The sequence below is a fragment of the Abramis brama genome (assembly GCF_963993115.1).
Source record: "Abramis brama genome assembly, chromosome: 24".
In the NCBI taxonomy this organism is placed as follows: domain Eukaryota; kingdom Metazoa; phylum Chordata; class Actinopteri; order Cypriniformes; family Leuciscidae; genus Abramis; species Abramis brama.
In genome coordinates, this window is record NC_139986.1 from 19,755,708 (window position 1) to 19,771,552 (window position 15,845).

Sequence of the window (15,845 nt, forward strand, 5' to 3'; positions counted from 1 at the left end):
CAGTCTCGTGCTGCTAATTATAATATGACACGCAACTTTAATGACCTGTTAATGAACTTCAACAATATTTGTATTGTTCAACCATGCATTTAGCTACTTTCAAGTGGGATCTTTGCATTGTTACATGCACATTAAAAAAGATTCCAATAAGATCAAGAAATGATTGTCCGTTTAACCATATTGATAATTATTTTATTATGTTTGACCTACGGTATACTGACTGGCAGGATTAGCAGGAAGTGTGTGATGCCAGGTGTAGGGAGGAGAATTCAGGTAAGGATTTGCATAGCTCTGCTGTCTGTAGAGGACACCTTTCCCATCAGCTGTGGCTCCAGTATAGCTTTATACTCAGCATTGAAGGAACTGGGTGAGCAGGATCACACGCCAAGTCTGAGTGGCACCAGGTAAGGACAGAATATGTTTTTATAGTCTTATTTTCTCCGTTTTATGTTTGTGGTTTGATATTTACCCTGGCAAATGTTTAGTTTAGTACAGTATTTATCACAATAATATTTTGCATTTATGCATTTGGAAGATGCTTTTATCTCATGCGGCTTGTGCATGCAAAGTATACTGTACATTTTACTAGTGCGCTCAAAGTGAAAGTGACATGTGAAGGCCAAGTAACCCATAGTCGAAATTTGTCCTCTACATTTAACCCATCCAAGTTAGGAGCAGTGAGTAGTGAACATACACATTGCAAACCTTGAACACACACACTCAGAGCAGTGGGCAGCCATTTTTGTTGTGGCGCCCAGGGAGCGATTGGGGATTAGGTGTCTTGCTCAAGTGCCCTTGAGTCATTTCCTGTGGGTATTGGGAATCGAACCCACAATCTTCAGGTTATCAGTCTGACTCTTTAACCATTAGGCCACGTTGTTTATACCTGTCCGGTTGTGGGTTAAAATCAGCCTAGATTAAGATCTGAAACTCCTCTAAACTGGAAGTGCTGCTACCACTGGGAATGGGTCGTCATGTCAAACCACGGGCCAATCAGACGTCTCCCTGGGCTCTGCGTGCTGGAGCCTAAATTAGGTCATGATCTTAATAAGTATTGTCGCACAGTGATTCTCTGACTGCGTAGAAGAGTACAGAAGAGGACCTCGCAGAGAACAGGCAGGGCTTTTGACTAGGCATCATATCAGAACAGAAAGCAGTGAGGAGGTGTGGACCTCACGCTGGCAGCTGAACAGGTAAGGGCACAGTGGGGTCATGATGTCAGGGTCCTGTGTCGTGCAAAGCCAAAGTGTACTCATCTATCACCGTTCACTCTTTCTGAACTCTCTTTTTTCTTCCATCTTCATTATCTGCTATATAGTACTGCAGCTTTAAGTTGTACATTCTCTCTTATGTTCAGGCATATCGAGGACATTTTGATCTAGGTTATAGTCTCCTAAATATACCCTAGTACACATTACACATGCAAATGTAACAAGCAGTGGCATTTTTTTATTCTGTGTTCTGCTGTGCATATACAGTGGGGTTTGAAAAGCCTGATATGACTAGGCAAGTTTATTTATTTATATATTTAATATAAAATAAATAATATGATATATATATATATATATATATATATATATATATATATATACTATCAATGTTGTTTCTTTTTTATATATATTATTATAGGCTATATACCTATTAATGTATGTATTAATAATATAAATAAGCATATATTATATAAATATAATTAACATTAAGTTTATGTTTAAAATATTGTTATTAATAATATATTAATGTTATATATTATGTCATTTATTTTAGGCTAGTTTATTTTATTTGTTTACTTGTGTGTGTGTGTGTCTGTGTGTGTACTGTATATATATATATATATATATATATATATATATATATATACAGTATACACACAGACACACAATATATACAATGTATGTAAGATGTAAAATTGTAATATTTTATATAACTTTATATGTTATTGATCCTTGGCAAGTTTAATTATTTCTATTAATAATATAAAATAATAAATTAATTTTTTAAATTATGCAAATTATGTTTCAATGGAAGCAAAAACATCTGATTGTCTCTGTATGCTGGAGTCATATGACCAATGACACTAATGTAGCCTACTTGATGGAAGAAATAGTGCATAACATTTCTTATTAATATTCTTTTCCAATTTATTTAAAATCCCAGATTCTCACAGTTCTCGGACTTTAGGACCACACTGTGTGTGTATATAGTGACAGGACTGTGAATGGGGCTTTTGATGGGGCATACATGTGTACTAGGCTGTCTGAAGCGAACAGTCAGGGTGGACAGAAAGCAGGTCCCCTCTGTGTATCACACTACTATTTATAGTGTGAACAAATCCCAGATATGAACGGAATCCCCTCCTCTACAGCCTGGAGTGAGGGAAAGAGAGACAGAGGTGTTGAACAGAACCAGAACCGTGGACCACAGAAGTCAAGACTGCTTTAGTCTGAAAAGAGAGACAGAAGAGAGAGAGAGAGAGAGAGATAGATCGGCATTTGTCCTGTCTGTCTCACAACAGGGAACAGTGGTTTACTGTTACGGCAGCAGGTATGCAACTTTTTTTGAGAGCAGAGGGGAGATGTGTGTGTTCATGTGTATGTGTGTGAAACTATAACGGTACTAAAGGTCACAATGAATATAGGGGATGGGCTTACTTTAGGTAAATTATGCAATATAGTTATATGATGATATAATGAGACCAATAACATTTGTTTAAATCAAAACAACTTGGACTTCTAGATTTCTTCTATCTTTCTCTAAAAGTACTCTCACTTTTCTTACTAATTACATAAGGATGCATATATTTTTTGTTTGTGGGGACTTGTTTCTGAAATATGATTAAGTCTGTGATAATGACTCAGGCCTCTGGCAGGATTCGGCCTATGTAACACACTATGGAACAACAGGCAGGTTTAACTGTAAACTGTAACTGCCTTTAAGCATTAGCATTCTTTGATGATATGCATGTAAATTATACTTTTTTCTGTCTATCTTGTGGTTTTCCTGCAGTAGACATCTCATCTAAGCATAGGACTGTGATGACGTTTGATGATTTCCATAATAAACAGTGTTATTCCGAATGTTAAATTCAATTAATCTGTTGAAAAAACAGCTCAACACCAGAGTTGAACATCGACCTCAGGTGCCGCAGTGTCAAATACACATTTCATTTTGAATACAAGATAGAGAGAATTTTTGTCAGACAGGATGGAAAGGTCTAGAACTTCTGGGAGGTTTCCAGCAATGCAAATAAATTGTGCCTGTGAGGCATTGTGGGAGTTTTTGGAAATGCATTATTCAGTGTGAGATTCTGGTATCTGGTGGGCTGGTTTGTGATCCTGTAGGAGGTTAAATTGATCTAGGATCCAAATCTAGGAACCAAAAATAAAAATGTAGAACCTTCTGTTCTAGTCTTAGTCTTTGCTAAAGGTGGTTTGATCCAAGTTTTATGCTGTAATTAGATGATTTTTTTTTATATTGACAGTATCTTTAATTTGATTTTTGTTTGCTATTTTGAACACTGAGGAGTTTAAAGACACAGTTCACCCAAAAAGGGAAATTCTGTCATAATTTACTCCCCCTCAAGTGGTTCCAAACCTGTATGAATTTCTTCCTTCTGCTGAACACAAAAGAAGATAATTTGAAGAATATGGGCAACCAAACAGTTGATGGGCCCCATTGACTTCCATTGCATGGGAAATAATTACTATGGAAGTCAATGATGCCCATCAACTGTTTGGTTACCCATATTCTTCAAAATATCTTCTTTTGTGTTCAGCAGAACAAAAGAAACTCATACAGGTTTGGGACAACATGAGGGTGAGTAAATGATGACAGATTTTTATTTTTATTTTTGGGTGAAGTATCCCTTTAAGGAGGGTATTTTGGAGCAGTGTCAGACAGCTGCCGTAGTGCTTGCTGCTCTTTAAAAGGTAAATTTAGCTCAACGCTCGGCAGTAGTGACTACTTAGAGTCCTAATGCACCGCTGTTGATGTGCAAACAACACAGTTGCTAAGGTTGTGAACCTCTCTGTGAGCCCCAACCGACATGATTTGGTTGATCGTAGCTGCCCCAATAAGATCCATGTTAAGTTAGAGAAGGAGGGAGATGTTGAAAGATTTGCGAATATAATATATAGAATATAATATTGCGAATGCATTATGATGGCTGTATGGTTCACTGGAGATATGCCAGGTGTTTTCAGCGGGACGTTCCATCAGCAGAATAACCGAGCAAATTATGGGCAGAAAGCTCCCCGCAAGCGCATAATCAAAGCTCATCTGCCTACAGCTGTGTTCATTAGGTCACTGGATGATTTTACATATTTCTGAACAGCTTCCTTTCGGAAACACCAAATTAGAGTGATTTAACCTTCATTCTGCTCTGTTTGTTTCCGTGTCGGTTTGTGTTGCCTAGTATGTAAATGTATTCTCTTCAAATTTCTAGAGAGTTCCCCATGGGCCATTTGTAGGCCTTTTCATTGCCTTGCATGTTAATCAGTATAGAATAATAATAATGCACATCATTGTTTATGAAAAGATTTTTTACAATTTTCTGTGATTTTTATAAGGATGTTAGGCATTTTTGATCTACAATTCTATAATGTTCAGTTAATGCTGATACTGAAACTGACTGATATACTGTCTGAATCAATATATTGTCCAAAAAAATGATAAATATCCATTGATGGGCTATTTGTTAACCACTAATCTGACTATTATGTCCCCCCATGGTGGTTCATCAATGTCCCTTGATTATTTTGAAGCCGAGGTGGACAGATCTTTTTCTTTCTTTCTTTTTTTCTTGTTGAAAATTTTGCAGTAACCTTTTAAAACAAAGGAAAGATCAGACAGCAATGAGATCAACTGAAACTTTTGCTTAAAAATTATTATTATTATTATTATTATTATTTCTGAAAAAGCCAGCTCATGTTTTGTAAGAGTTCTCAACATTGTCATAAACTATGCTCAAATCCACCAAAATATGAAAGTCTGCAATTAAGGCCCGGTTTCACAGACAGGGTTTAGATTAAGCCAGGATTAGCCTTAGTTAAATTAGGACATTTTATTAACTTTTATAAACATGGCTGCCTTAGAAAAAAAAACATTACTGGTGTGCATCTTGAGACAAAACAATAGCACTGACATATTTTAAGATAAGTATGTCAGTGCAAGTTGCTTTCAGTTAAAACAGCTCAAACATGCATTATAGTCCGGGACAAGACTTAAGCCTTGTCTGTAAAACTGGACCAAATGAGCAGCCACTGAGCAATACACCTCAAATGTCCATCCAAAATTCATGCTGAACTATGGCGTTATGCATATATTAATTTACAACATCAGTACATATTCCACCTCATGTTCCATATCCAGTATACCGTGTGTGTAGGTGTGTGTTATCCCAGCCCTGTTCTCTCCATGTTAACATAAATGATTCAGGGGTAAGAGCTGCTACCTGCTCCTCACTGCAGGAGTCACTAAGCAACTGAAAGACTATCCACGGGCACCTGAGAGCCGCAGGGGGGCTTTACTTTTCCCCGGACAAAATACATGTATTCAAACCCACAGCAGGCCAGTCTATCTATCTGATCAATGCATTCAGTCTATTCCTGTCTTTTTTACAGCAGAAACGCGGACACAACTGCACAGAATGTCTAAACAGCCGTCGACCAATGTCAAAGCCCTGCAGGTGAGTAAATGGTGTGTGTTTTTTTTGTTTGCACATAATTTAAGAATAGTTAGTGAGCTTTTGTGTTGATTTTAGTGGCACAAAATGGAGCTTTTTCTTTGCTCAAAAACACTCAAACATGTCAACCCAACAGATTTTAATCTGAAAAGCCGGTCCCTTATTTTGAACACTGAGTTATAACTGTAAAAACACATTTCAATGTACAATGCATTACAGTGCACACAAGGCCATTGACAAGTAAATGAAATGCATTACTGCATGTTGTTGATGTGTGTCCAGCTTTTTGTCTTGGTGGGAAACCTTTCTTATCCAAACAGAAACAATTTATATAAAAATAGACTTGTACACTTTAACTGAAATCCTTATAGCCTTTTCACTTTTGATACAGTTGATAGAAAAAAAAAATATGCGAACCCTGTGAATTTACATGGATTTCTGCATAAAGTGGTTAAAAATGTGATATGATCTTCAACAAAGTCTGCTTAAACAAGCAAACAAAAGATATCTTGTCATGTCTTTATGGAGCACACTGTGAAAACAATGTGAAAATACTGTACATCCTTAGGAGGCAGCATAAACCTCCATCAAACGTTCTTTTGTGTTCAATAAATATGTAAGAATGTGTTGTTTGTAATTTAAGCAGACTGTTTGTCTATTGATGTGACAGTTGATGCGATCAGATCACGTTATGACCAATTTATGCAGAAATCCAAAGTGTTCACACACACACACACACATATATATATATGTATGTATATGTCTGGCTAGGAGCGATAATGTAGACACTCTTATAACAGTTCACCACAGTGTAGAGACAATTTTTACAGACACTGAACACTTCAGCCAAAAATAGACACCTTTATCTTTCCATAAAAACTCTCCATATACACACAAATCCATAAAAAGCCCAAAAATACACAAGATTCAGGATACAGGATACATTAGAGAACACAGACAGAAGGAAGAGAGGTCATGCATGCAGAGACAGGAACACATGGTCACTACTGTACAGCCTAAAACAGCCAATATTTCATCCAGCAGCTTATATAGATGTAGAGCCAAAGAAAAAGAGAAGAACAAATGCAAGGGTTTGATGTACTGTACCATGAAATGCATGCAAAACTGGAGTAAAGTCTACTCTTTAGGGGCGTTTGCGATTGGTTGAGGGATCTCACATGCTCTAATCGAAAACGAAATGCAATGTAAATTGAAAGGAGTGTTTGACCTTGTGTGACTCCACTCTTAGAAGAAAAGGTTATTTTTAGTGGTTCCCATCATGGGATCTTTTTATGGATTTAGTTTTAATAAATTCATTTTGTTTTTAATACAATTTTAGGGATTAAAAAGTGCACTTGAAAATTTGAAATAACCCATTAAACATAAAAGTATTATGCAATCCTTTAAGATTGAACCTTTTTAGCATAAAGCGTTCTTTAAGTGAAGAATCCTAGGGTTCTATATAGAGTGTTCTAAGAGTGTATATGGAAATTGAAGAACCCCAAGAGCCAATTTTGCATTGCGACATTATTTTTTATTATAATAATTAAACGTTTCCCCTCTAAATTCTCACTACCATAGTGCAAATAAAAACGTATTTCCCTAATGTGAAAATATATTAATTTTAAATTATATTTATAATTATATTAATATAAAATTAAGAATGACAGTTGGATAATGATAATAAGAATGTTGGGGGAAATGTGTTTAATTGTCATGAAAATAATGCTATTTATGCAAAATTGAATTTCTTATGTGACCTGGTTTCCGTGAGATTCACCCACAAATAATGGAATGGCTAAGACAAACATGCTAAAAAGTATATATGAGAAGAAATGTGGCAAGAATCCTGATCCTTTCAGGGTTTCTTCCTAGTGTAAATTTGTAAACACATTTGGAATTTCGTTTTCATGCTGCGTTTAGACGCATTTAATAAAGACCAGACAAAAAAAAAAAGACAGGCTGTCTGCTTCGGGCTTCAGCAAACAGAGAGATGTCTGTCATCTCACTGTTTTATCTGGTGCCAGCAGCTCATTTCCATACAGGCACTTTGCTCTTTATGAAATACAAACTCCAGCAGGAAGACACGTCCAGCAGGTTTTGTGGAAAGGTTTGGTTTCGACAACTACACAATATTACATGAGCTTAAATGACTTTGGTATTGTGGTGTGGTTACAGGAGTAAATGAGCAGTGTCCCTGTGAGGGGATAGCAGCGATGGTAACTGTCTCAATGCATTTTCTTGTCTGTCTCAAAGGCCAACCTTAATATTCCAATGGGGGCTCTGCGTCCTGGGGCGGGACATCCTGTGAAGAGGAGAGAAGATACAGTAGACACAGAGGAGGTCAGATTCTGCTGGAAACAAGCACACATGCACTTACACAATTAAGTAAATTAGACTTTGCCTACATAAAGAGAAAGAAAGAACGAACAAAAGAAAAAAACATAATTTTTGCCCCATTTACATTTATTATGAAAAATAAGCATACTTCTCTCTGCTCCCTTATTGCAGCAATAGATGGACGTTTTACATTTGAATTTATAAATTATATAAATACATAAAATGTATTAAGGATATATTATTTAAAAAGCATTTATTTGTACTTCATGATAGTATTTACGTTGATGATAATAATAATAATAATAAAAATAAATAAATAATTATATATATATATATATATATATATATATATATAATTACATATATACAATTACTAATACACTATTTAAATGTTTATTTTATAGAATATGTCTATATGGGGAAATATGCATATATATGGTTGTATTTATACATTACATTGCAAAATATACATTATATTTTTAAAATATATCATTATATTATATCATACATGATGGTAGTATGTTAATTAATTACAAGAAAAAAAAAGAATTACAAAAAAACATCTGAAAACATAGTCTAATGACTAATGAAATAATATTACTATCACCTTTTGGTCCAAAAATAGTATTTTTATTTTGGGGGTAAAATATGACATTCAACTCATTCTTGAGAGATTTTGTGAGGGCCGCTCAGTAATATCTCCCACAACTGTTGGTTTTATAGCCATCCCCAGTCACTCCAGAGGAGAAAAAGCCCCTGCCTGGTGCCGTGAAACTACCGGGCCCCGCCGTGAACCTCTCCGAGATCCAGAATGTAAAAAGTGAACTCAAATGGGTCACCAAAGACTAAACAACACAGGTAAATCTGACAGTCAAATATACACACTCGCACCCATTTTCCCCATCTACCATTTTTGGTTAGTCAAACATTGTAACATTGTTGGTTCTTTTCAATCTTATGCACGCACACACACACACACACACACACACACACACACAAAGAAGCAGGAACACAAGAGCAATCGGTTTTCTAAACGCGCCACACTGAAATCATTTAGGAAGTCCCCATGCTGTTCACACAAATGACCACATGGTGTCAGTAGCTGTAAAAGCAGTTTGCACGTGTGTTAGCATGCATGCTGGAGTGTGTGAGTAGCTGTTTTTGAGTGTGTGAGGGTATGATGGTGAATCAGGCTCTATTAATACTCCACAGATCAGTGGGGCAGTGAAAGTCAGTCTGTTGTGCAGTCCCAGCATGCCTCACAAGACCTTCCTATTATAGAGCAAAACATGCAGTGTGTGTGACCCACTATATGTGTGACAGAATTAAAAATAAATTTTGGCAAGCAAACAACCTTGAGATTATACCATGTTTTTATTGCTTGTAAACCTATTTAACCAATTCTCATTTTAACAGGTGACTCCACCCCCATTTTATCCAAGGCTTTGGTTACGGTCTCCATCCAATCAGATTCATGTATTTAACACAAAATCCCAGAGAATCGATCGCAAAGGAATCATTGGCAAGCCTTAATGATGACACTACCAACTGACCTGAGAATGAAGAAAGGGGGTGGATTCTATCGAAGCAAAGACTGATGGGAATTGAGCAATTCAAAGCTCTGAACCATGGTTTTGTCTGTCAAAAAATAGGTCATCACTGTTTAAACCACCAAGCATCGTATTCTGTATTTTGTGTTTAAAAATGTTCTGTGTGCTTAACTTAAAGGGATAGTTTACCCAAAATCAAAATTCTGTCATTTACTCACCCTCATGAGTGAACTATCCCTTTAAGTTTGATTTTATAGTAGTTCTGTATTCTCCTACTACCATCATTGAGTCATGAAACAGAATATATGACTGAAGACATTGATTCATCTTAAAATTCCTCCATTCTTCAGCCAGATTCTGTCTAAACTTGTTAAAACGTGACACCATAAAATCAATGTTCTTGATACATTTTACATCTAGAGTGATTCTTATGCAAATAATTGCGTAAAATTGTATTAATTAATCGGAAAATCATGCATTTCATTTGATTAATTTTCCTACGATTGACAGCCCTACTTAAAATGGCCAAGCTGCAGGCTTGTTTTCACTCCCTACTTTTTCTTTATCTATGGCTTTGTTCTTGTGTGTTGCAGTACATGAGTAGGCTGTTGCATAATAAAACATGATTTCACGTTCTCTCCAAGAGCAAACCCGTAGGAGGAAGCCAACACTTGTTATCCTTGAACAAATAGAACTGGATTTCAAATGCTGCACTATCAGTTTGCTATGTACATAAACCGAGATCAGTTTAACAGTGCAAAGATGCTCATCTTCTCGCTTGTAAATCACATCATGTGTGTCTGTTCTGTTCTGTGATCTACAGTGATCTGCAATCTGTAGTTTACTAGCAGCAGGTGTCATGACCTTTGGGTGAAAGTGTCCTTATTAAAGTATGTATCGCTCCTTAGATCAGAGTAAGTTGCATTAGGAGCTATTAGTCAAAAGCTGGGAAACGTACAATGCAGATTAATTGTGTCTACATATGTATTTCTTTAATTTGTAAGGCTCTATTTTCTGTAAGTTTGCTTTGAAACAATGTGTATTGTGAAAAGCACCATACAAATACAAATGTCTGACTGGATTAAAGACAAAGTTTTGTGAAATTAATTGGATTGCGAAGTGAAAGACAAACAACCAACAAGTATTCAGCGTACATGGAAATACATTCAAGCCTTTTGAAAAAGCTTCCCACATTTGCACATTTTAATTTGTAGTTTCGTAGTTTTGAAGACTTGCTTTTATTCTAAAATGGCACATAAAATGGAAAATAGTAGTACTGTCCAACATAACGGCATGTCCAACATTTGACTGGTTATCTATTTGGAAAAACCTAGGAGAGCAAAGAAATGGCCACAAACACTACAAAAGACAATGAGTACAATGGTGGAACAGGACCTATCAATCACGTGGATATGGAATGGAATATTTCAGGATTAAGCATCTGGCAGAGGTGCCTGGAACACAGAGTGATCAGCTGTCCAACTAATCAACTAAGCCTTCATAATGCCCTCATTACCCATAATGCAATGCGAAGAGAGAGAGAGAGTCTGTAGAGTTCTAAAACTTCTCACCGCAAAATAAAATGTTTGTTAATTAAAAGGATTTTCTTACCTAAAGCTTTATGCTCACCAGTTATTATTAAAATAGTTCACCATGACCACCAGAGCCAAACAAAACCCCTAACAGGAAGAACAGATAGTTATATTTAGAAAGCCACTCAGGTCTACAGCCACTCATTTCTTGACTGAAGGGTCACCAGAGAACACAAACACACTCACAAAGTGCCTAGGCACATAAATCATCTGTATATGCAATTAAATGCACTAATAAACCAATCAGGTGTAAAACAGTTTATCATAAATTGTATTTATAGATTTTGCAGTGGTGGAAGAGAGTATGATCCTGCAAAAGACCTTAAAGCATGCAATGAAGTGGAGTCTGGTTTTGTTGACGAAATATAAAAAGTGTGGCATAGTTAATGCATCTAATTTAAACCATGGCAGTTTGGTGCATTTAAATATATATCTGCTGATGCAGAGTGTAAAGACATGCCAAGGTCCCTAAAAGGACAGTTATTCATTTTAAAGCGAGAATTCAAAGGGGTTGTATATGCACAGGATTTGGCAGAACAAACAGTGTCTACAAAATCACTTCCTTGAGACACATAGCAGACAAACACACCCCCATTTGATTCATCATGACCTTATTGCAGCTGCACTCGAGTGATAGTGAATTCACAAATGACTCCAGTTACCAATTACCTTGATAGATGTTTCTCCAATGTCAAGCATTTGCAATACAATACATAGCATTGTGCTAGACAGAGGAGAAACCAGACTGATACGAGAAGCTCTAACATAATCACCCCTCGCTCTTATACTTAATACCCCCTTCTGCAACCTGGCCTGATGCTGCCCCATCCCAGCTTTGAGCCAGTAGCTATTCAGGGAGAATGACGGGAACGATGTTCACGAGGGTGGGATGTTTCCTTTTTGCTGTGGATCACACTTACACACAAATACAAGTCTATAAATCAACCTCACTCATCAGTAATCTAGCCAACATCTCTGTGGTTCTAAAACAAATTTTATTGTCTTTTTTTATCTTTGTGCCTTCCTGACATTGTCTGAACAATCTCTCTATGGTTCTTATAGACGAGATTCTCACTGCCAATCCTTTCTCTTTCTCTTTTTTTTGGGCTAGACTGTGTCCTGGCTGTCCTTTTGATAAACTCTGAGTTTCTATTCCTGTCACCTTGGTGAGATGTGGCTTCTGGTGGCGACAGACAGAAATCCACAGTGCTGACTAACTCCTGTATTTATCAAGTGATGACTTCAGATCTGCATATCATAATAAACCCCCGGCATGATCCGTCCCGCTTTCTGTGTTCCCATCTAACTAAAGGGAAAGGGCAACTAGCTCGAGACTGTGTTTACCCCTTGTGGCCCCAAAATGTCTGCCCATCCATTCCCCCCTCCCTTTTAGAGATCTGGTAGAAAACACATGCCTATCTTGTTGAGGCAAGAGGTTTGGAGGCTGCCCACTGGGTGGAGGAGCAATGGTTGACCCTCCCCTTTACAAGTTTACGCATTTGATGCCTGCAGAAGTCATGGACCACATCCCAACAGACGCGGCTGGTGCGGCGGACCTTTTCTTCCTGCTGTCTTCTTTACTTTTGATGACTTTTGCAGGAGCAAGACGACCTAGCCACCTCTGCCTCTTTCCCTTCCTTTCTCTCTCTAACTCACCTGTTCTTGACCCTGGTCTTCCTTATCTTTCTCCCTTCTTTTCCTAGTGATGAATTATTATCTGATGCTCAGCAGCACTCATGGAGAAGGTGTTCTGTCTCGGTACCAGAGCTTGCGTCTGGAGGGTCGAATGTGTGATGTTGTTTTGGAGGCGGAAGGTGTGGAGTTCCCTGCTCATCGCACTTTACTAGCCTGTTCCAGTGACTACTTCTGGTCTATGTTCCAAGACTACACTCTGGAATCCAGTACTCATACTATCAGCTTGCCAGCCCTGTCATCTCTGGGCCTGGAGCAGATACTGGACTTCATCTACACCTCATGGATCTCACTGTCACCCTCCACTTTGGAGGTCACACTGCAGGCTGCCCGCTATCTTCAGATCACCCATGCTGTGGATCTTTGCACTCATTACATCTCAGAGAGCATTGCTCCTGACAATTGCTGCTTTTTTGCTAACATAGCAGCATGCTATGGCCTTTCTGAAGCCTTCAATGACAGCAACTCTTTCATTGCCAGAAACATGTGCAGAATACTTGCAACTGAGGAATACAAGACTGAGATAATGGAGTTAAACCTTGATTCTCTGCAAGAGGTGCTTGTAGCTGAGGAGATGCCAGGAGTGAAGGAGACAGAACTTCTACAGCTGGTTTTGGACTGGCTAGAGTGCAACCCACAATCTGCCCTGCAAAGTAATGCATTGATCAGTCGGATCCGATTTGGTTTGGTGCCATCTGAAGAGCTGTCTCAACTTAGTGCACTTAAACCTGCACTGCGTACACCCTTCATCCGCAGCGTAGTGCAGAAAGCGCTTCACTACCACCTTCAGGGTCCCTTACAACCTCTACTTCAAAGTGTCCACACCAGCCTAAGATCCATAAGCAACAAGATTCTTCTGATAGGGGGAGGACCAGAAGCAAACAGACCTCAGAATCAGATCCTAACCTACGAACCTCGCAGCAAGAAATTCCAGCCACTTTCAGCATCCCTACCAAATAAGATACAGCACCAGGGAGTATGCGTTGTTGGGAACTTCTTATTTGTACTAGGTGGTGAGGTGGTGCAGGTGGATGAGGAGAACGAGAAGAGTGCTGTGATGACAGTCACTGACCAGGTGTGGCGCTATGACCCACGGTTTGAGCAGTGGGAGGAGATGGAACCACTCTTGCAGAAGAGGGCACAGTTTGCCTGCTGTGTGATGGAAGGTGTTATTTTTGCTATTGGTGGACGGGGCGAGAAGGGTGAGCCTGCTTTGTCATCTGTGGAAAGGTACAATATGAGTGAAGGGTGCTGGCGCAGTGGTGTTTCCCTACCAAATTCAGTTCATGGACACGCCTGTGCCACTATTGGAACAGGAATCTACATCTCCGGTGGCATTCATATCAACAACCCAGAGAGCAGCAAAGATGTGTTGTTTTTGAATTCTGTTGAGGGGGATGCCTGGCAGAGATGTTGTAACATGTCCATTGCCAGATTCGGCCACCAGATGGCAACAGTGAGGGGAAGAATTTACACCTTTTTGGGAATGTATGAGCCCTTCTGTGACATTGAACGCTACAGTCCTGAGCAAGACCTGTGGACCCGTTTAAAGCCCCTACTGAATGACCGCTTCTGCTATGGTTTGGCCGCAACAGGGGGCAGACGTGTGCTTATGTTTGGAGGCAGAAAATGGCAGGAAGGACAGGAGGTGTGTACAACAAACGTGCTGGAGTATGACACAGAATATGATGCCTGGAGGGAAGTGTGTAAACTACCAGGGCCCTTGTGTGGGATTCAGTGTGCCATAATGACTCTTCAAGACCCTCCGGAGACCTAAAAGTCAATTACAAACACCATCCCACATACACACAAACAGATGGCTGTCATGGGGCAGAGAGAGTTGATGAACAAGGGTATTCTTTGTATCATGGATTGTAAAGTGGCATGGAAAACAGGAGTCTATTTACCCAGATACAGAAGACCTTGGTGGGGGTAAAATGCTGTCAAGTATGTTTTGCAGCAAGCAGTAAGGAACACCTGAAAGTAGGTCACTATGAATAGGGTAGAGAAAGTCATGACATTGATAGATGAATTGTCATAAAAATGGCATAGTTCCTGTATGGACACTGGAGAACTAAAGATTAAATTTCAGACCGCTGCACACTCTTGAAAGGCACGAAGAAAGGACAAACAAACAGAAAAGAAATCTAGATAAGAACAAATGAAAACAGACAAAAGTGTGCACTTGAAGTCCAGTTTGGACCAGATTTGACTATTTGGCACTGTGTGAAGATCATAGGTGACAGTCATAATGTCTTATGACAGAGGGACAGCTGCCATGAATGCTGGATACAGACTGTAGATAGTTGAAAAGACAGCAGTTAAAATGAAGGAGAGGACACTCACAGACGCTGTGAGAGAAAGCCAAATTAGACCATTGATCTGGAAGGGTACATGGGAATTCAAAGTGGGCAAGGACAAGTGTCAAGACCACTGAGTGTGTGTGGGATGCAGACAAGCCAAATGAGGATGAGGAGATTTTTAGTGAGCAATGATAAACAAAACTGCACAGGCATGTATATCTGACAGCTCAAAAGTCAGGCCCTGCATGGAAATCTAGATTTCCAGTCACAGATAATATAGTGTGACTAGAAAACCAATATAATTAAGGTGAACTGCAAATAGTGAACAGCAGAAATCTTGCAAAACAGTGCGATATACATCAACAATAGTCACTAGGCTGGATGATATATCAAAAATTCATAATATATTATTTAATGAAATAATGCATATTTGTTTTTTCCCTTCAGTAGAAGAGGTTGCAAGTTTGATTCATTTCTGTAAGTTCAAATTGATTCAAATTAATTAGTTCAAACTAGTAGTAGTAACCATTTCTGTGTTGGCATTTCAAGCAGCATTGAGTCTGTACAATGATTATTGACAATGATTTGTTATGACAATTCTACAAATGTTTCAATGCAAATGAGCAGCAAAGAGAGAAATGCATTAATAAAAGATTTGACTACATAAAACTTTGACCCCAGACTTAAA

The 15,845-nt window shown here is 38.4% G+C and overlaps 2 protein-coding genes across 5 annotated transcripts; both read left to right on the top strand.

Annotated features, from left to right (window-relative positions):
- The first annotated feature begins 954 nt into the window (after positions 1 to 954).
- smpx (small muscle protein X-linked) lies at positions 955 to 11,183 on the top strand. 4 transcript variants are annotated; one of them, XM_084102266.1, is made up of 5 exons: positions 955 to 1,193; positions 5,619 to 5,683; positions 7,937 to 8,023; positions 8,744 to 8,878; positions 9,437 to 11,183. In XM_084102266.1, the coding sequence occupies exons 2-4, from the start codon at positions 5,645 to 5,647 to the stop codon at positions 8,867 to 8,869; spliced, it is 252 nt and encodes an 83-aa protein (XP_083958392.1). In that variant the 5' UTR covers positions 955 to 1,193; positions 5,619 to 5,644; the 3' UTR covers positions 8,870 to 8,878; positions 9,437 to 11,183. The 4 variants fall into 4 exon arrangements, with proteins under 4 accessions (XP_083958392.1, XP_083958394.1, XP_083958391.1 ...); XM_084102268.1 differs by having other exon boundaries at positions 1,079 to 1,193; positions 5,622 to 5,683; positions 9,437 to 11,177; XM_084102265.1 differs by lacking the exon at positions 955 to 1,193 and adding an exon at positions 2,206 to 2,541.
- A 1,445-nt stretch (positions 11,184 to 12,628) lies between these two features.
- Positions 12,629 to 15,264, top strand: klhl34 (kelch-like family member 34). Its single transcript, XM_084102263.1, has one exon. The coding sequence runs from the start codon at positions 12,868 to 12,870 to the stop codon at positions 14,629 to 14,631; it is 1,764 nt and encodes a 587-aa protein (XP_083958389.1). The 5' UTR covers positions 12,629 to 12,867; the 3' UTR covers positions 14,632 to 15,264.
- Positions 15,265 to 15,845: the final 581 nt, after the last annotated feature.